The sequence below is a fragment of the Thunnus maccoyii genome, chromosome 4 (assembly GCF_910596095.1).
Source record: "Thunnus maccoyii chromosome 4, fThuMac1.1, whole genome shotgun sequence".
In the NCBI taxonomy this organism is placed as follows: domain Eukaryota; kingdom Metazoa; phylum Chordata; class Actinopteri; order Scombriformes; family Scombridae; genus Thunnus; species Thunnus maccoyii.
Window position 1 is genome coordinate 27,049,873 of NC_056536.1, and position 24,381 is coordinate 27,074,253.

Genomic DNA, 24,381 nt, shown 5'->3' on the forward strand with positions numbered 1-24,381 from the left:
AACAGCAAAGTCAGCATACAGACCAGTGTAGCAGCCCACTGTTAAACTGCAGATTGTAGAGTGAGTTTGATTATAGGTCTACTTTGCTTGGAATATCCATTTTAGAGACAGTAATTTTAGAGGCAGCTCTATCTCTCATGTAGTTGAATGGGGCTGGTGAATGCATTTCACTTGCATGCTGTAATCGCATAACAGGCATAAATGTGTATTTGTGCATCTAGTACAGTAAATAAATAACTGGTGGCCTGTGTGCTTTAAATAATGTAGTGAAAAATTCTTTCAAATCTAGGTCAGTGAGTCATCCTGGTTATATATCAAAACACACAGATTCAGTCAGTTAGCCCTGCATGTGACCTGTCTCATCATGAAGTGAATCCTTGCAGTCTTTACTGCTTTCTAGTCTGCATGCGGGAGACACACATGAATACAGAGTTTCTCATTAGAGTAACGTGAACCTCTTCCCAGCAAGAGGTTCAGACACATTATGTTTATTACATTTTATTCACATCTTAACCGGAGGGGTAATTCCACATAGAGAGTGTGTGTGTGTGTCCTTGTACGTGTGTCTATTTATGTATGTGTTTGTGTGCAAGTGTTCCACGAAAGTGAACGATGAAAGTGCTTCATCCTTCATTGTCAGTGTCTCTGCTATCTAACATACAGCTGCATTGAAACACACTCCTCTCGTGTATGGGGATTTTTTTTTCCTATCTTTATTCAAGAGCGTGGTCTTTCAATTTTAGAGCATGACTATTGATTTCACATTCAGATTTTGTAATTCTTTCCCTCAAACCCGGCCGTTGTGCTCAAATAGCCCCAGCTTGCGGGCAGATTTGCTCCACTTCTGCTTGCACTCAGATATACTGTTGCTTGCACAGATTTCTTGTTCCAACTTCAGCCTTTCTCCTCGTACTCAGGCAGCTTCTGTGCACGTGTGAAATGTCTGCTCTCAGATTTTTTTGTGCAACAACCCTGTCAAAATCCCCTCAACCAATAGCAGGCCAGTTGTAGTGTTGACCAGTGAAATGATCCCTGCCTCCTTGTGGGCACATTCGCTTTACTTCTTAGAGCGTCCCGTACGGGCAGTGTCCATTTTGTTGTTAGTTGCCTAGCAACAGTGTTCACATAATGTACAACACTTGAAAGCCAAGCATATTATCATGGATGTGTTCTTGTGCTGCAGATATGACTTTATCAATTCAATTTGAAGGAAGTAATTTGAAGCACCATTAAAATAAAAAAAACTTACTTGAGGTCCGTGACTTTGGCGATCCATGTTGGCCAGCGATCTGCTGAGCATCCATCCATCTGTAGAGTCATGAAGTTGACGTTGTTTTCTCCAGCACATCGACAGGAGGCCAGTGTGCTAGACGGCTACTCTGTTATATGTAGTTATTATAGTAAAATAAAATGTACAGGCACACGAAAGCAAGGGAAGTACATTTAATAAAGCCCTGGAGGGCAGGAGTGGATGAACCCAATTAAAGAGTAACCACCCATACGGGACACTCTAAGAAGTAAAGGTAATGCGCCCGCAAGGATGCAAGGATCATTTCATTGGTCGACACTACACCTGGCCTTCCGTTGGTTGGGGGGGGTTTGACAGGATTATTGCACAAAAAATCCAAGAGCAGAGCAGAAATCTTCGAGCAGACGTTTCATGGGCACACAGAAGCAGTGAGGAGAAAGGGCTGAAGCTGGAGAAAGAAATCTGTGCAAGCAACAGTATATCTGAGTGCAAGTTTACAGTCTGAGCAGAAGCAGAGCAAATCCGTGCACAAGCTATTAGCGTGCGAGGGAAGGGAAGGGAAAGAATTACAGAATCTGAACATGAAATCATTAACTCATGTTCTCAAATTGAAAGACCACAATCTTGAATAAAGACAGGAAAAGAAAGCCCCACACCCTTGTGGCTCAGGGTTAAGAGAGAGCACAGTTTGTCATCTGAACTATGACCTTCTTCCCAGTGGGAGGACACCAGATAACCTCAGCCTGACCTCCAGCTACCACTCTGAACAGCAGTTCATCAAGTGCACACAGCACTGTGCACAGTCTACTCTCTGTTGCAACATTAAGTTCCACATGAATGATTTCAAATAAACACTGCTGATTGCCCCCCGGTGTCATCATCGCGGTCATTATAGCCAATCACTTAGACGGCAAAAGTGAGGTTTATGTTTGACAGTGTGCAGGCGATTTCATCAGCCAGAGAGGACCTTATTACTTATCCCCTCCAGCCACCCCTGATCGTCTCTCCAACCATTATTATGTAGTGAAAAAAAATATCCCATTGCTGCAAACTTCCAGAATGGTAAAATGACAGACAGACAGAGAGGCAGGCAGATAGACAGAGCAGGCAAACAGGGGGAATCAGTCACACGCAGGCAGCCTTGGGAAAGGAGAAGATTAATGTTTTAACCATTAGCAGTGGCCAGGAGTGTACTGCCCCGCAGGATGGATTTAGATGGGTACCTGGGTTCTTCCTTATGAGTATATACACTCCCTGTGTGCCCGTGAGTGTTGGTGTGTAAACCCAGGAGTCACAGGGAGCCATGGGCCAGGAGGTGTGGGCTAAGACTGGTCGGGGATGGCGGAGTTTCGAGGAGGGTGTTGGGGGACTGCTGCTGCTCCTGTGATAGGCTGCAGACGGGGAGCCTCCCCAAGGGCGGTGGAGCAGAGCAACAGAGCCGTGGGCCTGAACAGGAGTCAGTCAGGATGGAGCCAATTAACTAGTGCTCACCTGCAGCCTCACACTGAGATGACACACACTCTTTGGGGCCTTAGCTACAGCCAATTTACTGGCTGGTAGATAAAAATGAGTGAGAAGGGAAGCTGTGTGTGTGTGTGTATGTGTGTGTGAGCTGTGTGTTTTTTTAAGGCTGAAATGTGAAATATTGAGTTTCTCTGACATGAAGACTATCTTGGGCTTTAACTGTCAGCTTCATCATAACGGCAATAAACACCATGAAGATAAGAGGGATTCACATATTTGGTCCTTGGGGATTAAAGAAAGGTTTCATTCTCAGACTGCATGTCTCAAGTATTCCCTCTAACTGGTCCCTCTTTCTTTCCTTCTTTCTCTCCAAGCTTTTGCTGAGCTGCAGACAGACATCAATGAGCTGACCAGTGACCTGGACAGAGCCGGCATCCCCCATCTGGACTACAGGACATACGCCATGAGGGTCCTCTTCCCCGGCATAGAGGATCATCCTGTCCTCAGAGAACTGGAGGTAATGAGAGACAGAGAGCAAGAAAGAGAGGGGCAGAGAAAGAGAAGGTGGAAAGAAGAAGATGACTGAGACACATAGACAGCAAATGCATTAAGAGAGGGCAAGGGAAGGTCAAACTGAGGTAAAAAAGAGAGACAGGGAGAGAGTGGTAGAGTGTGTCTGCCCTCACCATTCCCCCTGCAGCGTAACCTCCATAAGCGGCAAAGTGCTTGAAGGGGAAAGGATACCAGTGTGCCACTTATCCTTTCTACCCTCTGGTCTCACACACATACACACATATTGCCAATCACGCTGGGCAACATACACACATACACGCATATATATACACCTCACATGCAAGCTCCCTCATGGAAAACAGGGTCCCAGCACATGGCTATTTCATCCACCAGTGGATGCAGTATGAGGGGTAATGAACTGAGTAATTCCCAATCCTCAGGCAGGACTATGGGTTCCTCCACTGGGGGGAAAAACTGGCTGGTTAACACTTTTTCACTCCTCTTCATGGGGCCTGAATAGTGCTGGGAAATGAGTTTATTTTATATTGAACACACAGAATGGTGTCCAGAGGATGAAACTATCAGGGATAAAGAGGTCCAACATGATAAACATGGCATACATGACATAGAGGTCCACTTTTTTATTTTGTAGAGGCAAGATGGGATTGGTTTACCAGGTATGGTTAGGTAGAGGGCGGTGGCTCGGATCAGATGTGCCCTGTATGCTAGAGGTCAAAGGTGATGTTTCTTCACTTCTTAGCACACTGATGTTCAGTAAGCTGCAAAAGCTTTGTGTGACAAGTTTATCAAAAGAACCCAAACTAGATATCCAAACTTACACAATACTTATACTTACAAAACTTACACGCATACTTACACAAATACATAGACACTGAGTATTGTCACTCTTGGATTGTCTTACTCTGGCAAGTTATTTGACATTTGACTTGAAAGTGGCTGTTAACTCAGGGTACAATGCTCTTTAACAGACCCAGGTCAATAATTGATTAAGACCTTCTCAGTTACTCACCACGAGTGGAAATTTCTGTCTGCCTGAAGTGAAACATGAGTGGGGATTTTTGGTGCCTTTGGAAAAATCTTTATTTTGTGTGAGACAAGGTCAGGATGAAATCTGAGGAGTAACAGTACTTTTCAGAACACAATTCAGGTCATTAGCATTGACATTTATTATTCAAATTAGTGCTGGAAAGTTATTAGCACCAACGCGCCTTGTTCTCCCTCCCTCTTCTGTCCAGGTGTCAGGAAATGGCCAGCAGAATGTGGAGAAAGCCCTGAAGCTTTTTGGCCAGCTCATCAACAACAAAGTGTTCCTGCTCACCTTCATCCGAACACTGGAAATGCAGCGCTCTTTCTCCATGAGGGACCGCGGCAACGTGGCCTCACTTATCATGACGGCCCTACAAGGACGACTGGAATACGCCACTGACGTTCTTAAACACCTGCTGTCGGACCTCATCGACCGCAACCTGGAGAGCAAGAACCACCCCAAGCTGCTGCTGCGCAGGTAAGACGGCACATGTTAGGACAAACATGGTGATAATCTCCTGTAGTAATATGGGCTTGGTTCACTTGGTGCTGTGTTGCCTGCTAAAATTAAAATTTAAATGTAATTAAAATGTATCAATCAAATTATTTTAGTTAGGTTTGAATATTGCCCCCAAAGCTGTTACAGCAAAAACAGAGAACAACTTGTTTTTTATTAACAAATGAGATCAACGTTAATGTTCCTGGTTTGACTTTGAAATGATTAAAAAGAAGAAAGAAAAATGAATCACAGTAACATAAAGTAATTATAACAAACTAAAGCCTCTTTAAAATTATAGACAATCACATTCATAGAAATGCCTTAATCCTCAGAAACACTGTTTGTTTCGCAAAACAGTTTCAGATGTTTGCTTTGATTCATTTCAGTCAAAAAAAGGACAAGAGTGTATTGAAGATCCATTCGGATCCTGTGCCCAGAGGACAGTAATGTAGATACTGAAAACACAGTCCTCATTTAAAACCATGTAAAGAAGCACAGGGCTGTAGGAGGATGTTGATCCATATAGACAGATGGATCAGGATTGATTTAGAGCTACATGTTCTTGTCCCCTTTTTTTCTAGTGGGTGGAATGCATTCAGATTTTCCCTTGTGCTCCCATGTAGACGCTTCATAGAATCGAGCTCGTAATGAGTGCTGCATGTACAATATGCTGAGATAAACACCATGCATCATCACATCAGGAGAAACATCTGAATTCTCTGCATTATTCCACATTCTCTCTCGTGCTCTGTCTTTCCCCCTGCTCTCTCTCTCAATGCCAATGTCAGTCTCACTTATCCTCCAGGCTCGGGCTCCTTATAAAACATTCAGAAGCGGTTGGACTTTTTTTTTTTTCCTCTCTGTGACTCCAGTGTACATTGTTTTCCGGGGAAGTTGGGATGATGTGCTTGAACTTAAAACACCTGCTAGGTCCTTGCCCGAGTGTTCTTAGTGGCTCTGTGGGTAAAGAAACAGGCTAAAGGACTGATAAAGAATAGTCAGCTCAAAATGTAATGTACAGAATGTGCTAAGTGCAGTCCTTGCATGCACAGATACAATACTGACTTATATTTACATGACTAATAAGCAGAGAAAGTGAGAGCGAGGCAGCTGCTATACTTTCAAACACCTTCATTCTAATGTTAATGTCCCTTTAGCGTCTCTATTTGAAAAACCTGCATTGATAATCAGAACAAATAACTCCCAGACAGAAAAAGAGAGCACAGAGAAGCAAACAGAGGAAGAGGTTGAAAAGCGACACAGCGTCGAAATGGACCTAGATTAAGCTGTTATTTCACATGACAGCAGGGCCCCACGTCACCTCTAAGTTTTCATTATCCTCTCTTATTAGGAACACAGTGGTACGTAATCCTCGTGTCCTGCCGTTGCAGCCCAGAGGGGCTAAATGTCCTATAGTTTTTACATTTTTCTGAAGAATTTAAGGGATTATCGATTTGACATGGCTCTTTGCTGTTGTTGTCTTCCTCATCGCCTATTTAGAGAAAAGCCGACAGTCAAGCCAGCCAGCTGACTCACGCGCACGCATGCAAAAACACACAGATGCACACTCACACGCGTGTCTATGATGACAGTCAAATCGAGCACGTCCCTAAGCAGTAATTGTGTTTGTGCAGGGCGTAGAGTGAGGCTGCGGGGTTGTGCTTTGTTGCCATTTTCCCATTCGGTTGTCTTTTCTATCGGCTCTCTTCAGCCCATTATCACTTATAATAGGATATTGAAATGCGTGCTATTATGGTGGCTAAGACCCCCCTCTGTTTTCTGTTATTAATGAATTAGCAACATGTAAAGAGATCCTCGCGCTTTTTTATTGTGTCCAAATGTATCTGTTTGTGTACCTTGTGTGTGTGTCAGTGTGCTGGTTGTGCGTTTTACCGGCGCCATGAATAAAGCTGAGTTGGCTATATCGGAATCCAGTGTGCTCTCAGTAGATTAGCAGTGGTAGCGGTCACTCTGAATGTTGTTCTGTATGAATTATTAGTGAGCTCACAGTCCCTGGGCAAAGTTTACATGGCTACAGAAGAGAGCCAACATACCTCCAGGTCACACAACCCACTTCCTGTTCTCATTCATATTACAGTGGCTTGAAAGTGCATCCCAAGACACGTTTGAGTCGTAGCAAAGAGCTTCGCTTCTCTCACTGCTCAGCTGTCATTGAATGCGTTTCTCGAGTGGGGGAACATGTCCACAAGCCTTGCATGCCTGACCTTTTAACGGAAAACCACAATCACACAAGCAGTGAAGACGAAGACACAGAAATAGTTCCATCTGTCTTGTTGTTTTAGCATGTTATCGTCATGTACTGTAAGTGAAGACTGCAATTTTACTGTGTATAAATGATTGCTTATTAAAGCATTAGGCTCAGAAATATTCAATATTTCTGTTATTGTCAACAAAAGCCATGAAAAGAACAATCAGCACATTGTTTGTCTCACAATATTTTCCAACCTAATATTTAGAATACAAGCATATAATTGAATTTTTTTTAAAAAGACCAAATACTTTCCTAAAACAGCTGGGCACTGCAGTTTTAAGCAAGTGTCACTAATACAAGAGTAAGTAGTGTATTTGTCAGGGACTATTTTTAGCCACAGATTGCTCTTGTGAGTATTTGCAACAGCAGGATGTTGTATGAGGGGGTCGATTCTAAATTAACAGCTGTGCCCATGTTCATCGTAATGAAGGAACATGTTATCCAGTGTAACTGTGTGGCTCATTTATATGATTTTAATAGTTTTGGGACAACATTCGAGCTTTATTGCACAGAGGAATAAGCTGTGTGAGGCTACACAGGCAGTACTTGTTACTAGGGTCAATTAATCATGTAGAGACAAAGTCTGTCATCGAAGTGTAAACAAAAGATTAGAAACAAAGGATTAGAACCTGCTGTCATTCTCAAATTGATTGACAGGTATTATGACACCAGGCAGCAGACGACTTAACTGTGTTTGTTTACAATGAAAACTCTACAAAGTTTAACAGTATAGTGTTGTGAGAGTATGTGTGCTTTATACTGTGTGTGTGTGCACTATGTGTACACGGAAAAGGGAAGCTCTGACACAGTATCAGTGCGGTACAACGCGGCTGCCCCAGCGATTCCTACGGCGAGCCCCAGTGAGAAGATGGACTACCGTGCCATCGCTAACCACAGCGAGAGGGAAAGGGGGAGGACAGGAGGGGAAAACGAGGGGAAAGGCTGAGAATGCGGAAAAGTCACGGATGAGCGGGATCCAACGACGGAGTTAACTAATAAACATCTTCATTCAGCAAATTAAGTGGAGGTGGAATACTTTCCACAGAGAAGTTACGTGGGCGGCACATTAAAGATGCTGCGTGTAAACTTGTTCTCTGATTAACATTAACACCACGTCTCTGCCTGCCTCTCACCATCTCTGTATGCCTCCGACATACCTTTTTTTTTCTGTATTCGTCTCACACATACTCCGTCTCTCACATGGCCGATTATCTCCTGATACTTTTTTTTTTTTTTTTTCATATTTGAGTGTTTAATTGCTGATGTGCTATCTATACTTTATTGGGAATGATAATATTAGGTTAACTTATATCAGTCTACAGTCACTACACTCTTAGCTTAATATAGAGTCATAACTGTAGATATGGCTATAATAATTTCAGATTTTTGATAACAAAGCACAGAGGAATGTGGCTCTCTCGCCTAGTTTTCCGGGCTAAAGGTAGATTGAATAAAACGGCTCTTAAAACAACATTCCTCTTCTTCACTCATGTTAAGTGTCCGCTGAGATCTGATGGGTACATTTGCTGACAGTATATTGACTTTGTAGCCCTTAGCGTGCTTACAATAGTTCATAAATATGCATCTAACAGGCATGCTTCATTAAATTTCCATTCATTTGAATATCTCTTCCTGTCCTGAAACAATGGGCTGAAGTGGTACGGTATATCATAGAGTGAGAATGAATGCACATGAAAAGCCTCTTGGCAGAATAAGGATGGAAAACAAATTGTTGGCCTTTATTTGAGAAAGTAGTCAACAGCATAATAGTTACTGAGAATACAACACATGCAGCAGGCATTGGCTCATGTCATCGTATAGTGGATGAGCATAATGGTGAGCTGGATGTGTTTGGCTGCCGGAGGGCAGTTTGTATATATTATATTGTAGTTTTTCCGTGAGACACACACACTCTTTTTTCCTATTGTGCTCAGCTAAGTGCTAGATCTCATTTCAACATCTATCGTATCAGTCCAGTGAAAACAAGTTATAGCATGTACAGTGTCTTACCTTCATGTAGTAGAGATATGATATCCCAGTTAAGTTCCTGGAATCACGTTTGAAGGATGCACTCCTGCTCTTCCGAGACGTGTTTTTCAAAGAAACTCCGGTCTCTTTGGTATTTAAAGATTTGAGATGCCTTCTACTTTCTTTGTCTTGATAGGAAACAGATTTTAGCTCACAGAGACTTACATTCTCCTAAAAGCTTTTTGAAAGCAATATCTAAGCTTTGACAATGTGTTTGATTTCCTCATTCTCCAGTGCACTAAGTGGAATTGATGCTGCACCTCATGGTGTTTGGATTGTATTTTGCACCATTAGTGAAATAGGTTCTTGCACTCACTTTCTCTGTGTGCACCACCTATCTGGTGCTCATTCCGACCTTCCCAATAGAGTCCTTATGTCTATTGTCATTTCACAGCATTGCCCTCTCTTTCTGCTTATAGTTATTACTGAAACTCTTATGATGTTTGATGACCCCCATCAGAACATGTTAGAATAGCAAGCCGCTTCTTTTTTTTTTACATTAAACTCTATCCACCGTTCTTTCCATCTTCTTCTTAAGTTTTGCCACAGCCACTCTCTTTACCCAGTTTCTTTTCTTTTCTTTTCCTTATAATGTTCTTTTAATGGAATCACAGAACATTGCTTCTATCACCTTGAGACTTTTCAATCTTGTTTTATTTTTCTCCTCAGCGTTTTTGTAATGAGATTTCCGCCCATGCAGAGCAATGGAGTACAGCGTTATTAAGAGAGCGAGTATTGTGTTTGGCATTAGTTTCATTGAAAGACATTCCACTGCCTGCTAATATAGCCCCCCCACCCCACCCCCCACCCCCGCCCCTCCACCCTAGCTGCCATTAGGAGAGCAGAGATGGGAGGATGCAAGGCCCCTCTTAAACACTATGTGGGATAATGAAATCCTGATGTTCATTAATGAAACTCAATTAATAGAGAGAAGGAAGTGAAGGCAGATGAGGAGGAGGACAAGAAGGAAAGGAGATGGTGGAGAACAAAGTGCCCCCCCACCCCCACCCCCCCATCCGACATTCAAAAGGAGCGATATTAAGGGGGAGTCAGCACAGCCCACGCACAAAAGGCTTTATTTGACTTCCTTCTTCGGGACTTGCTGAGCTTATTAAAACACTTAATAGGTTCCATTAACTTCTAACACATTCAAGTCTCATACAAGCAGGGAGGGGCACATGGTAAGCATGAGGGGGGGGAAGGAGGGGGCAAAGAGGGCTGAATTCTCGTGGAGGAAGGAGGGCAATTACAGAGGGATTTGGGGTATTGTCCAAAAAATCCACAATATATTTAGGTTTATTCAGTGTGAAAATACAGCCTCGGGCACTGTGTCTCCTTATTATGTTTTCAAATGAAGACTTTTTGTTGTGCAGCAATGCAAGGTTGCGGATACTGTGTGTGTGTGTCTTTCTTTCTTTATGTATACCCTCACCTGTGTGTTTGTATATGTGAGAATTACAAAGGGGAAAACCTTGTGTGTGAGTGAGTGAGTGCCACCAAAGAGGATGCAGTCACACACACACACACACACACACACACACACACGCTGTTGTTCAGCTTTTCAGCAATGTTTACTCTCTCATCCTGTAGCTGAAACTGGGTGAACTAATCTACATCTTTCCCCCCCTGCTGGCACATCGCACTTCAAATAGGCTGTCACCCAGCTGTCCGTCCTCTCGACGAGCTGCCAATAGACCGGCCAGCAGATTGTTCTCACAGGAATAGCCTCCAGGCGTGGGAGACAACATCACAATTCATCTACGCATCATTCAAAACAAAATATAACCTTTGCTCTACTGTCCTGCAGCTGAAGGAAAGTTCTGTATTTGCATTTGAAAGTGACGGAGAGAAAAAGAAGTCTATCTATCTCAGTGTAATAAGACAGAGAGAAAGACTGTCTCGGTGACTAAAATGCTAGCTGTTGTAACCTCCCCTGGTGCTGACAATCTCGGACTCTTGCAACTCTTGTGTATAGCTCTCAAACACGACTTAACGCAATTATCTCTATAATAGTCATAATCTCCCTTTAGGTCCATTCAGAGCCTGAATAGGTATAATCATCCCTAGCACTATTTAGCTCTGAGGAGACAGAAGTCTTCTAGCTTGTCTTTAATACCTGGCTGCTTCGATTCCTGCTAATCCCCAGTTCAGCACAGTGCGCTGTAAGGCCCCCTCCATCATATCCACTACAGTAATCACAGTAATTTCCTGCTACATTAAGAGGGCCATTTTTTCAACGTGTCGCCATTTAAAGTGGCAACGCTCATGTATAAGCTGATGGCGAGGGATCATTCATGGCCAGGTGACAATCACAAGCTGTCACACTCATGCAAGCAGCAGTGCAGTCGATGGGGCACTTTACCATAGCATGTTAACTTTTGATTAATATGTGTAGCAGCTATGTTTGAGCTAGCGGGAGTAATGGCGGTGATAATGTTGTGGACCCGAAAGCTACAGTGGCTTGTAGAAAAATCCATTTCCAATCCTAAGCAGCTGGGTATTGGTGTTGTTCAGGCAGCATTTCTAATTCTGCCTGCGTGTAGGTTCGCGCGGTAGCTGAACAGAGAAGGTGCAAGAGCAGGGCAGAGTTTCTACAAGATGAGGTGGGAGCTTGTTTTTTGTTATTCACCTCAGGTGCTTGTCCACATGAGCTGCACAGAACTAACCCTTTCATCTATCGTGCTCGTTAACCATTCCCACTTGGCTGTTTGGTATTCTGTCTTTTTTTAAGTCTAACTTCTGTTTCTCTAGTGTTCCATGATGGTGCTAATGAGGCAGAGGGGGGATGTTTGTCTGGCATTCAGTGAAAGATATGAGCAGGAATCATAAAAGAGGTGTGCACAGTTTGCTTGTGTGCTCTGTGGTAGAAATAGTCGAGAGGTCATTGCACACTTGTGTGTTTTCATGCCCAATCAAGCCCAGCAGCAAGCTGTACCTCCATGTGTGATTGACTGGGAAGGGAGAGGAGGAAGGGGATGAAGAAGAGAGGAAATGAGAGGAGAAGAGATCGTTTTGGCTGTGATCAGGCGTTACCTGGCTGTGACAGCACTCGTCTCTCTCAACAGCTGAGGCTTGTCACAGCTGCTGATGTCCCGCTGTGTTCAACCACACGTGAACAGGCACACATGCACACACATTCGATCACGCTCACATCCACGCGTACCGGAGCGCACACTCTTCATAACGCGCACGCACGCAAACCGTGCACACACAGATGCCCTCTTTCTGCTCTGCTCTGTTCTGTTCACTCACTGTGACCACAGAGTTGCAGGCAGTACATGAGCAAAACCGATGCCAGGATGCGCCAAGATAACCTCCCTGAAGTCTTGCACATAGCCTCATGAATTATGGAAGACTTTTATTATCTGAAAGTTTTGGAATATCAAGAGAAAGAACAGAGTTTTATTTTGCTTCTCCTGTTTCTTAATGTAATTTCAGGACGGAGTCGGTTGCAGAGAAGATGCTTACAAACTGGTTCGCCTTCCTCCTTCACAAATTCCTCAAGGTTAGTGCACCAAGCAACATGTGTGGTGTGTGCATATGTACGTGTTCAAACATGCAAAATCTAAATCTATCTCGTGTACCTTGTTAATTCAGCGTCCAAATTAAAAGTTTGATTGCACATTTTCCAAAAATGTACAGTACGGTGTGTAAACTTGCGGGTGTTTTCAGTCTAGTGAGTTTTTGTGTTTATGCTGTGATGTTCTCTCATGTGTGAATCTGTGGGTTTGTCTGCCTTGCGTGTGTGTATTCGCGCAGGAGTGTGCTGGGGAGCCTCTGTTCATGCTGTACTGCGCCATCAAGCAGCAGATGGAGAAGGGGCCCATCGACGCCATCACTGGAGAGGCCCGCTACTCCCTGAGTGAAGACAAGCTCATCCGCCAGCAGATCGAGTACAAAACCCTGGTACGTCACACTCCAAGAGGCACACAAGGAATTTGCACAGAGGCTCACAGATAGAAACATGCTGTGTAGACCCGTAACACAGATACTGCACAGAACTGGCAGCTATTGACTTTTTCACTATAAATATTTTTTAAGATGACATAGCTGTGTCTGCTGTGTTGGGTTTCTTGCTTCCTTAGTGGGAAGAAAATTAACTAATGATCCCACAGGCTCCGGTGTTGGTCCAACATCAGGGTAGGTGGCTGTGGAGATTGGAACACACCGAACAGCTCCTCTACACACACACACACACACATATACGCGCATGCACACACGGAAAAAAGCACTCACACAGACAGCATGTGACATGACAATGCTCTGATTGCTCTGACTGGGAATTTGGCTCATTACGTGCTAATACCCCGGCAGAGCTGGAAATTGGTGTCCCGCCGAAGGTGTGAAATTAGATTTCGGGATGCCAGCAAGAGCGGAAATGGTTTCTCAAAGCTCCTGCCATGCTCCAAGGAGACTCTAATGAGGGCGAAGCCTCAAGCTGGACCCATGTCCAGGCAGTAACAGGACACCTCTTGCCTCATCCTCTGCTCTCTCTTATTTCCTTCTGTGATTTTCCTCTCTTATTCTCTTCTGTTCTCCCTATCTGTACAATCCAGATCCTGAACTGTGTGAACCCAGACAATGAAAACAGTCCAGAGATACCAGTGAAAGTGCTGAACTGTGACACCATCACCCAAGTGAAGGAGAAGATCCTAGATGCTGTTTACAAGAACATGCCCTATTCTCAACGGCCGCGTGCTGTCGACATGGACCTTGGTATGACACAAAACACGCACACACACACACACACGCAATCCAGACATTCACAGATGCAGTTGGCAGGTGTAAAGTCCTTCACACCCACAGATTAATGTATCAGTGAGAGAAAACCTAGCCATGTGTACAGATTATCAGTGCATTAGTGTGATAAAAGCTGTGTTCCTGCAGCACAGCCAGCCAGCCAGCCAGCCTCAGAGTGCTCCTGCCAGGCCTTCTATCAAACTGACTGACAGTGTGTGGCGCATCCCTCCGTCTGGCTGCTTTTCGCTGCCTGGTAGTGCTAATAAGACACGGTAGATCGAGATAGAGAAGTGTGCATATCTGTGTTCGTATGTGTTTTTTTGCGTCTGTGACGTGGCTGTCTGGCTGACCCAGGTAAGAGCTGACAGACGGGCTCGCCGGCCTCACGCTGGGCTCAACTCCCACGCAGAACGCCACTTCCATCCTCGCCTGTCCGTACCTTGCCTCCCATTGCCCTGTCCCTCTCGTTTTTTCTCACTTCACATGGGCAGAGAGAGCAAAAGTCCCCCCCCCTTCCTCTGCTTGCTGCAAATCAGCATATTATCCATCACTCCACAATATGGCTCTCTGTCCATTCACTGTCCTCTCCCTCATTCTCCTCAGTCCATTTCCTTAAAAATAATCCAGTAGGTGGATCTGTGTGAGACTCTGTGCATATCTGTATGTGTATATACTTTTGTGTTTTTTATGCAGAGTGTAGGTTACATGGTTTCGGAAGGATGTTGCGCCAGGCAGAGATATCATGTGGTCATCTGGCAGGGAGACAAAGTAATAAAACTCAGTCAACAGAGGAGAAAATCAATGATCACTCCCAGCATGAGAGCCTCAATGGCTGTCCACGTCCCCGTCACCACCCTTATTATCATTTCATTACCCCACAACGAGCCGTCAGCCACTACCCACCACCAGCACTGTGTATAGCCTCCACCTGTTTCTGTTTTTTTTTTCTTTTGAAAGGATGTGATTTTCTCATAGTCTGCTTTTTTTTTTAATCCTGTCTTGTCTTCCTCTTCTTTCTGACCCTGACAGGCCAACTGCTGCGTATGCTAATAGAACGCCATTTGCACAACACAAGTAACAATTAAAGCGTGCAGCTCGCCTTCATATACATCTCGAAGTTGTTCATGTGTAATGTTTAATTAAGATGCGTGTCAATCCAAGTCTGAGAGAAGTACACATCCTGAGAGGCGTACAAGAGCTCTGGCTGTTGATACCTACTCATTTGGGTAATGTGTACATAGCTCTCTTTGGGAGTCGCATAGGGTGAGGTTTCATCTCAACTGAAAGGAAAATGAGGGTTGAAAGAAAAGTGTTTGTAGGAGTTTGTTTTGTGATAAGGAGGTTCTTGTTATTTTAGCAAAGTTCACAATTACCCTGCCATATAACTGGCTCTGAAGGCATCGCATAAAGGATTACTGTACCCGCATTTCAATTCAAAGCCAGCATTCTTCGTCAATGATGGTTTTCACATCCATTTTTTTAAACACTTGCCACCAAAACTCTCCACTGAAAGCAATGACAAATGACTTTCTGGCTCACTATAGTGTATACTTTGCATAGGGAGTTGTGTATAACGCAGCGTGTGTGTTTGTGTCCTCAGAGTGGCGCCAGGGGCGAATGGCTCGTGTGGTATTGCAGGATGAAGATATCACCACCAAGATAGAAAATGACTGGAAGAGACTCAACACTCTCATGCACTACCAGGTAAATACACATAAAAGCTTTAGTGTAATGTTTTCCCTAATTAACTCTCAAACTTCACCTTATTTTTTTACCAAGAAAAGGGATCATTTCAGTTCAATTTCTGCTGCGGCTTTTCTTATGGAAATGTACCACATACCTTGCCAAACTTTGATGTTTCCTGCTCTTGACTTTTAGGCAGCCAATTTTCAGCTCCTCATTTGCATACCCGTGTCCGCTGTAATCCGAGTGACTCGCAGAATAGAGGACAATTACAATACAGGTGGCAGGCGAGATGAACTCTCAGCGTCTCAGCCGACACTTCTCCCTCCTCCCTGGAGAGATGAAGCTGCTCCAGTCAGGAGGATAGTGTCTCTCTCCGTCTCTCTCTCTCTGCCCCGTTGACTTCTATGCCGGCAACAATTAGTCCCACTGTGACTGCCTGCTTCTTTCTCTTCACATGCAGAACCTCAATTCACACCCCACAATTTGAGGGCCCACGGGTTCACCTGTTGCCCCTTGTTTAACAGAGAGAAAAGTAGAAAGGAGATAAAGAGAAGCTCTGCATTTTTCAGGAGAATTTAAGGCTGTGGAAGTTGTAAGTGCAAAAAAGGACATTAAGAGAGAGTGAGAGAAAGCCAGAGAGAAATTATAAAGAGGAATAAAAGGAATAAAGAAATAAATGAGAAAAGAAGAGAGAATCAGAACGAGAAGGCAGCCATCTCTGCAGGTGACGACTCTTTCGCAGCACGGTCAGCCAGCTCTCATTAGTCAGCCAAGGGGGACCATCTGCTTAAAGACTGCATGAGGCTGGATTCTAGGCTACCTGGTCAAAATCGAAGGCTGGAGCTTAGATGCAGCTGTGGCTGGCTACCATCTAAGAGGTTGGAGACCAAGATAACGGGGCCAGGAGATGCAATTCCATCTAGAAGCAGAAAATAGGGACAAGGTCTGGCGAGGCTCAAGTCCTCACACTTGGGGGTCAATCTGAACTCCTGCCACAGCTTAGCAAGCACAGTAATTTATCACATGTACGAGTCATTAGAAGAAGGGACACATCAGTAGTGTCCTTCAGGACTTGGCACTATGCAGCTTTTTTTGTCCTTTGTCTTTCCGCCCTTGCCACCCTCCATGCTGTCCTCACCTTCATTGTCTCTACGGTCTCAAATTTTCTCTTTTAGACTTTTGTCTCATTTACATTTTTTCCCTTACCCATTTCACATATTTTTTTTCCTGATGGCAAATGAGCATTCTTTTTTCCTCCCATTTTTCCTCCTCTCACTTTCTCCCCCCCCCCACCCACCCCGCTTTGAGTACCTCTTCTCCTGTGGTCTCTGCAGTGCTTTAATCCTTGATGAAGCGGTGCAGTATGTTTGCATCCACACCATAATGGGCCCCTCTGTTGTTTTTTGCAATTCTTTGCACCACAGTCTGTCTGCTATCGTTAGCCAAGGGAGATGCTGTGGGGCAAAACGTAATGCGCGTGTGGCCACTTCACTTATTCGCTCGCTCAAAGGCAGATCTGAGGACTGCTATTGATCACAGATCTAAGGGTCCCTGCGCTGAACGTAAGGCCCGACATTGTGCAACTTCAGAGGAGATGCCGGCGGGCTGCTGGACAATGTAGGGAAGAGAAGGAGAAAGAGAAGGAGCATGAAACATCAGGGAAGTTGGCAGGAGGAGAGAGAGGTAGAGCAACATAGTCACTTGTGCATCAGCACTGTTTTGATGAGCTGGCAATGGCTGCTGTGTGTGTGTGTGTGTGAGCTTGTGTGTGTTTGCATCACACACCATGCCATTGCATTGGCAGCTGCAACAGCACATCTGGCTGCCTATTACAACAAGGGAGCACAGCTCATTAGGCCCCAGAGTGAGGGGAAAGCTTAAAGGAAAAAATGGGAGAAAGTAAAGAGGAAATATTGAAAGGGAGGCTGAGGACCTTTTCACACCTGAAAGTCTGGCTCTAGGTTCATGTTTATGTTACATTGCATACATTTGATCAGGTTAGTTTTGGTTTCAGCCATTGCATTATGTGTACACACTGAAGAATGACATACCTTTGTCCTGTTGTCATCACCTACATGAGCTGCATCTCCCTATACTTGAAATTGATTGGTGTGTAGACGGGCGTGCGCCTTCTATCCGTTTGAATTAATGGAGAAAAACTAATGAACAGATTCATTTCGTTGCCACTGTATTGTATTATTATACTATATATACTACAGTTTCTTTATCTTCAGGTGGCATTGCTCTCTCATCCTCTCATATCCTCTCTCTCTCATCCTCTCCAAAAATACCTGGAGTTTTTTCCAGTTGACTTGTTATAACATCATCAGACCATATTTCAATTAAAAACTTGGTCTGCTCCTCTCCCCATGTCCTACAGTGGTTCATTTTTCCTTATGGGTCTGACGATAGCCTGTCGGAATTTCCTGTAATTGATCCAAAAGCCCAAACCATCCAAAAAATGTTTTCACACTAGAAACGAACCGAACCATGGTTCAGTTTGATCTGGACCATCTCTTTTCACACCTGTAATTTTGGTTTGGCTCAAACTGAAAAGTCTGAAAGCCCAGACAAAACCTGATAGGTGTGAAAGGGCCCTGGGATATGTAGAGTAAGACAGATCATCACCTTGAGTCTTTGCTAATTCTCCCATAGCAGAGACACAGGGACCAGACAGAGTCATTAAAATTCATAGGGTTCACAGCATCCCAAGAAACCCCATTGGCTATTTACCCTGCCACATGGGAAATAATGGTTTACATAACCTGGATATGGAAATGCATATCTTCCCAGCTCCCTGCTACACCAAAATTAAAAACATAAATGCACACATTTGAAATTAGTTCAGAATGTTTATTCAACACCTTGGCTTTTATAGGCCGGGGACTAAAACTCCCATCTTCCCTCCCTACTCTCTAAATTTCTGTATTTTTTACAATCTGTCTTGCATAGATAAAGATAGAAGAAGATAGAAGCACACTTAAATATGCACACGATGCTTGTGCACACACACACACACACGTACCACACGCTCACAGACAAACAGGATTTGAGATAAAAGATTTATAAGATTGGAGAGTTTTTGGCTGATTGCTGATTTGGATCTTTCTTTGTTGATTAATCTTCCTCCCTGTCAAAGCAAAGCTTTTCATCACACCTTCTTTCTTCTCCACCTCCCCCTCTTGAGACATGTTAGCGTTAACCTTGTTGCCACTGGATAGCATCCCGGCAGTAAGCAGGGATCCCACAGCCACATGAATCAGACATCTTACATACTCGAGTCACTTTGGAGAGAAGGCAGCATTAACAATTTTTCATAAACAGGACATTATCATGAACTGAGGTTGTCAGACTGCTTTGGTTATTTATGATGACTCAAATTGCAAACAGACCCTCGCAGTATTCACCGGTGCACGGTGTGAGTAATTACATTGATGATGTTTGACAAAGAGTTGATTTATTACAGGTGGACAGTGGCTTTGCCAGCATATTAATATTTGTTTGCAAGATCCATTTGTGCGGACACATGGGCAGTGTGTTGTTTGTCTGGAATATTATTCCTAATGCACAGATAAGTGACAGTAAAGGGCACACTGCTCGCTCTTTCACTCGACTGCGTCACAATGAAAAGTAAAGTCAGTTTGGAAACTTCCATCCCCTGCTGCCTGGTGACCTCTGTCTGTCCTACTCTCTGCGGTGAAGGAACAGGGAGAGCAGACACTGATGACCACACCAGAAGAGGCTGCCAGCTAGATCCTGTTACCCACCTTGCAGACATCACTTGGGGCATTTTGGGCTATTTTCAACAGCCCCAGACACAATGGATACTAGTACATTGCTATCTGTTCATTAATCTAACGCTATGACTGTCTCTGCTCACAGAGCCCCATTGTAAAACTCAAAATACACCCCAGACAGCTGGGAATATGTAGGTTTTTAGGAGGAAAATATGGTAAATATTTTTTAACAAGTAGTGTTTGAAAAGGAGAGACATATTTAATTCATCCTACACTGCTGCTGCACCCTGAGTCATACTGCAGCTCCAAGCATTTGTAAGACCTCACACTGATTCTTGAATGACATATTTCATCTAACTATAAAGGAAGGAATCTCTATATGTCTGTCTGTCTGTCTGTATGTGTTTCCTTCGTGTATCTCGACATCCGTTCATCCGATCGACTTCACACCTGGCAGGTGTATTGCTAAGGACCCGAGGAAGTGCAGTGTCGTGTGTGTGTGAAGTTTTTTTTGGATGAACAGTTCTGGAGAAATATATAAAAATACCTCAGAAACAACATTGCTTCTGTTTCTTCACTGCCCGTGGTGTCAACAAGCAGAAATACAGACAGCGGACAGCAACCCACATGGTGGTCAGAGGGGGTATTACATCCATAGTGATAAGAACTACCATAGAGAATGAATTGAAAAAGTTTAGAGTTAAGCACTACTATTCCTGGGATGTAAACAAAACTTGGCATGTACGTTTAAGACAAGAATTTCTCAGGCACGTTTTAAATGGGCACTGCAGTTCATCTGATTGACTTCAGCTCAAAACTGTACAATAGCCTACATGTGAGGCACTTCTGGAACATCAGTAAATTGTAACATCTACCGATAGTCTGCATGAGAGGCGTTTAGGGAACATCGCTAAATTGTAGCGTCTACCAATGTTCTGCATGTGAAGTGTTTAGGGAAGATGGGTAAATTGTATCATCTACCAATAGCCTGCATGAGGGGACGGGCACTGTTCTCTCTAGGTATTGAGACATCAGCCCGTTTTGAATGGGCACCGCACTAGTTCATTAAAACCAACTTAAATTCTCTTGGAAAGACCTGCAGATTGGCATTTAATTCTTTGATAAACATCTAACATGACGGCCCACCTGAAAATTCATCATACCTGAAGAGAAGTGCACATATGCACAAGTTGTGTGTTTCCAAGCTACTGGGCAGAGTCTACAGGCATGATAAGCATCATGATCTAAGGGCATGAGTCCAGGTGAGATTGGACACCAAGGGGTAACAGGCTAGGACCAGGGCTGTGGGTTGTGTGGGGAGGTTTGAGAATAGAAAGATAGAGGCTGACCACACTCTGCTGTCTGGTCTGCTCTGCACTGTCTAATGGAAGGTCTTATCACAGGTGGAGCCCACAGCCCTTATCACACCTGCCCACTATCAGCCCCACACTGGATTATCCCTGAAGGGCGAATCTGCACGCCTTCAATCATTTACTCTATCACAAGAACCCATCTCTGCTCTAGCCTCTCTGTCAGCCATAAAAAGCAGAGAGAAAGAGAGAGAGATGGAGGGAGGCGTAAAGGGACGCGGGGGACAGAGAAGCTATTTCATGCTCCCTAGAGAAAATGTATCACAGGAATAGCAGAGGAATCTTCACGGACATCTACGCTGTTGGTTCATTAGAGTTGGTCTGTGCATTGTCAGCCAAGAGGAGGCTATGGGATAGGGGAGACCGAAGAAATTAGGTTTAGGAAAGTGGAGACAAATGTGAAGGATGTGTGAGGTGAGAGGAAGAGAGAAAGGTCACAGATGCCGGTTGTGGATGGGGGTCGGGGGTTGGGAAGACCATTTTTCATTTCCCTTCAAGATGCCTGGGCACCAGAGCTGCGTCTTTAAGAGGATTCTTCCAGACTTTATCCCCAGTTTCAAGTGTCTCTCCATTGTGGCCAGTAGAGGCCAGATGGCAACTCCAGCTAATAGCACAGCCGAGATTAGTTTGGGAAGAGAGGGAGAAAGGGGCGAGGACAAGAATGAGAGAGGATGAGAGGCGGTTGGCTCTTGAAAGCAAGGAGGAACTCTGTAAATGCCCATCCCGACATCCCGACACCCCGGCAGCTTATTCTCCTGCAAGGGATGGCCAAGAGCCCATTCCTGCAAAAGCAAATGAAAAGAAGAATTTTCTCTTTTTCTATAGATTCTTTGAGGTATTCTGTTTGGAGCCTGGCATTTGCCTTTTGTTTATTTCTCCACTGGAGGCTCGTCAGTTTTTCTTCACTGGGTTTGAAGCAGAAATTCCTCCTCAGGGTGGACTGTAAATGCCAGCCAACAAGCTGTTTGTTGTCTTGGTTTTCAGAAAAGAAACACAAGTTTTTTTTTTTTGCTATGTTTTGTATTTTTCTAAAATGTTTTGGCGTAGTAGCGTTGTAGAGATTGCCATTTCACGGTTAATAATTTACACTGTTAGATGATCAAGGATCTCTGTTAAATAGTATCTTATAAAAAAAAAGGTTTTGAAGCCATCCTTTATAATGTAGGTTGCATCAGTTTTTCTCAGCTTATCTGAAGTGACTGGAGCACATCATACAGGGCCAAGAGCCCTTTGTAAATATAAACCACAGAGAGGGAAAAGGATGAACCCCAGTGTCTCTTATTCATGACACACCATCTTTTACACAGCCTCTTCTCTTCATCCGTCTCTTTGACTCTGACTCCGTGCTGCTCTAATGCTATTATTATACCTGCGTACCCCATTTTCTTTAAGGGTGTGAAGTGTACATGAGAGGAGAAATTCAGCATTCTAGTCTCTGTCTCTCTCCTTCTGTCAGTCTCTTTCCCTTTCCCCCCCCCCTCTCTCTCTCTCTCTCTCCTTCACTCTCTCTTAGCATCTCATCCCAGTTCCAAAGCTTACATCATGTCTCTAATGTTTGAGAAGGGGATGACAATGACAGTCATGTTGAGTACAGCCATCATGCAGCCACAGCAATCTGTTCTGCGGGGAAAGAAATGCCACAGGGCGGTGGAAGGGAACAGCGGGGAGACATGACAGGAAAGGATGGGTTGTGGAGGAGTTTGGGACATGTTTTGCTCATTGGATTATTCATTCAGGTCCTTACATTCCCTCGTGTAGTCGTGTCTTTACTATAACGTATTTGTGAGAGTATTTTGCATGAATACATCTGAGCATTTTAGAGAATGATGGACCATGAAGGCTTTTTCATACATGCAGGTCAATGACAAACCTTAAAATATGAAAATGATCACAATATGTGTCTCTTCGCACAGGTGTCGGACCGCTGCGTGGTGGCTTTGGTGCCCAAACAGACCTCGTCATACAACATCCCTTCCTCAGCCAGCATATCACGCACCTCCATCAGCAGATATGGTGAGTCAGTAGACCTGATTGTTCTTTTCAAACCCTTGTTTGCAGCCTTGACTTTGATTACACTGATTGCACAAATGCCATACAGCATACTGTATATATCAGGCAATCACGGATGTATCTGCATGCCTATTCAATAGTTAATCAACAGTTAATTCCATGCTGTTTTAAATGTAGCTCTTGTTGCCGCACAGGCACATCAAAGCTGTTTCTATATTAGTTGTTTCAGATATGAACAAAGCCAAATCCACTCCCCCCCCCCCAATGCAACGGTCAGCTCTGTTTGGATCTTCTCTTTTTTTTTTGCTGCAGAGGTTTTTTCTTCAGCCTTTTTCACACTCCAACTGTGTGCGCTTCAGTTTGCTTTGCAGTTCAGGCCCAAACTCTGTTGGATGATAGAAAAAATGCAAAGAATAGAAAGAGATAAAAATGAGGGGAATGTGTAGCCAATGGAAGGTTGTTTGTTTTTAAAACCATAATATTATAATGAAGATGGCATTACATGCAGGACCTAGTGGGCTGCCAGTTTAATGCACACTTGCACAATCATGCATACATGCAATACATGTACACTCATGAATGCAAATAATTCAAGACGTGCTTGTATTTTGTGCTACTGGGTGCCAATTTTGGTCCTTTGCCAGACTCACACAGCAGCACCAGGCAACTTGTGATTGCTAATTATTCTGTGTGAATGATACTTCACACAAACAGAAAAAGATAAGTGAGCATGGCCAATTATCAGGACTGCAGCTAGAAAGCGAATACTGCTTTTAAACACAGAAAAGGAGCTATGTCACAGCATCCGTGTTCCTCTAAACAATTACGTTCCTTATTTACATGTGATGGAAACAGTGGATACCTCTCACATAAAAAGACCTTTATCTTTATATACTTTCAAATGATGTGTGGAGTGACATTCCCAACAGAACTGATGAAGACTGTCTATGACGACCTTTAGAAGATTGCAGAGCACTCAGTCATTACTCTCTTTTAAACAAAACAACACAAAGGTTGTGGGGAGAGACAGGAAGATGATGGATGACTGAAGCAAAGTAAACACACATAACTAACAACAAAACAAACAAAAGGGAAGAACCCCTCTCTGTATTATGTTGTTATTTTAATATCAAAGCTTAATTTCCCCTCTGCTTTCTGACACATTGAGTTTTAAACCTAGATAGTGGTTACATGGAATTACTCAAATATCATCTTAGACTAGAGAGGATGTACTCTCTTGCACTCTTCTCTTACTTTTCGCTTGTTTTTTTCTTTGCGGGTGCTCAGGCACTGGAGTTAGATGTGCATGGCATAGAAAGCAGAAGCTCTGCTGGCATGAGCCCGTCCCTCATCAATCATGGGTTGGCACAGCAGGCACAGCTGCACCTCGACACCTGCTGATGGATTCATACCAATTTAACGTTCAACACTTAGCATCTTGACTCAATTTACACCACCAGCACCCCCCCCTCTAGCCTTAAAATCAGCCTGAACACACTCCCCTACTGTCTGGCTGTGTTCAGAAGCTGGGAACTGCAGCAAAACGGGGGTTCTGGGTCACTGCGTAGCGCTAGGAGAGTTGGGGAAAAGGCTGAGGGTGCTGGGGAGATGGAGGGGACGAGGGAGGAGCAGAGCAGTAAAAACCAGTAACTGGATTAAGATGGGATTTGGGACCTCAATCCACCCTGCACACAGGCACATATATTCAACGCTCCATCTACTCAGGCCTTAGTCCCTAGTGGCCACTCCAGAAGCGCAGGTTGGTC

The 24,381-nt window shown here is 44.0% G+C and overlaps 1 protein-coding gene across 3 annotated transcripts in view; it reads left to right on the forward strand.

Moving 5' to 3' along the window:
- Positions 1–24,381, forward strand: part of plxna2 (plexin A2) — a 169,066-nt gene that overhangs the window by 135,115 nt on the left and 9,570 nt on the right. For all 3 annotated transcript variants that reach the window (XM_042409017.1, XM_042409019.1, XM_042409020.1), the window contains 7 exons: positions 3,088–3,230; positions 4,483–4,751; positions 12,511–12,577; positions 12,832–12,978; positions 13,629–13,788; positions 15,413–15,516; positions 22,519–22,618. In XM_042409017.1, coding sequence (XP_042264951.1) covers positions 3,088–3,230; positions 4,483–4,751; positions 12,511–12,577; positions 12,832–12,978; positions 13,629–13,788; positions 15,413–15,516; positions 22,519–22,618 — 990 coding nt within the window. The remainder of the gene's footprint in view (positions 1–3,087; positions 3,231–4,482; positions 4,752–12,510; positions 12,578–12,831; positions 12,979–13,628; positions 13,789–15,412; positions 15,517–22,518; positions 22,619–24,381) is intronic.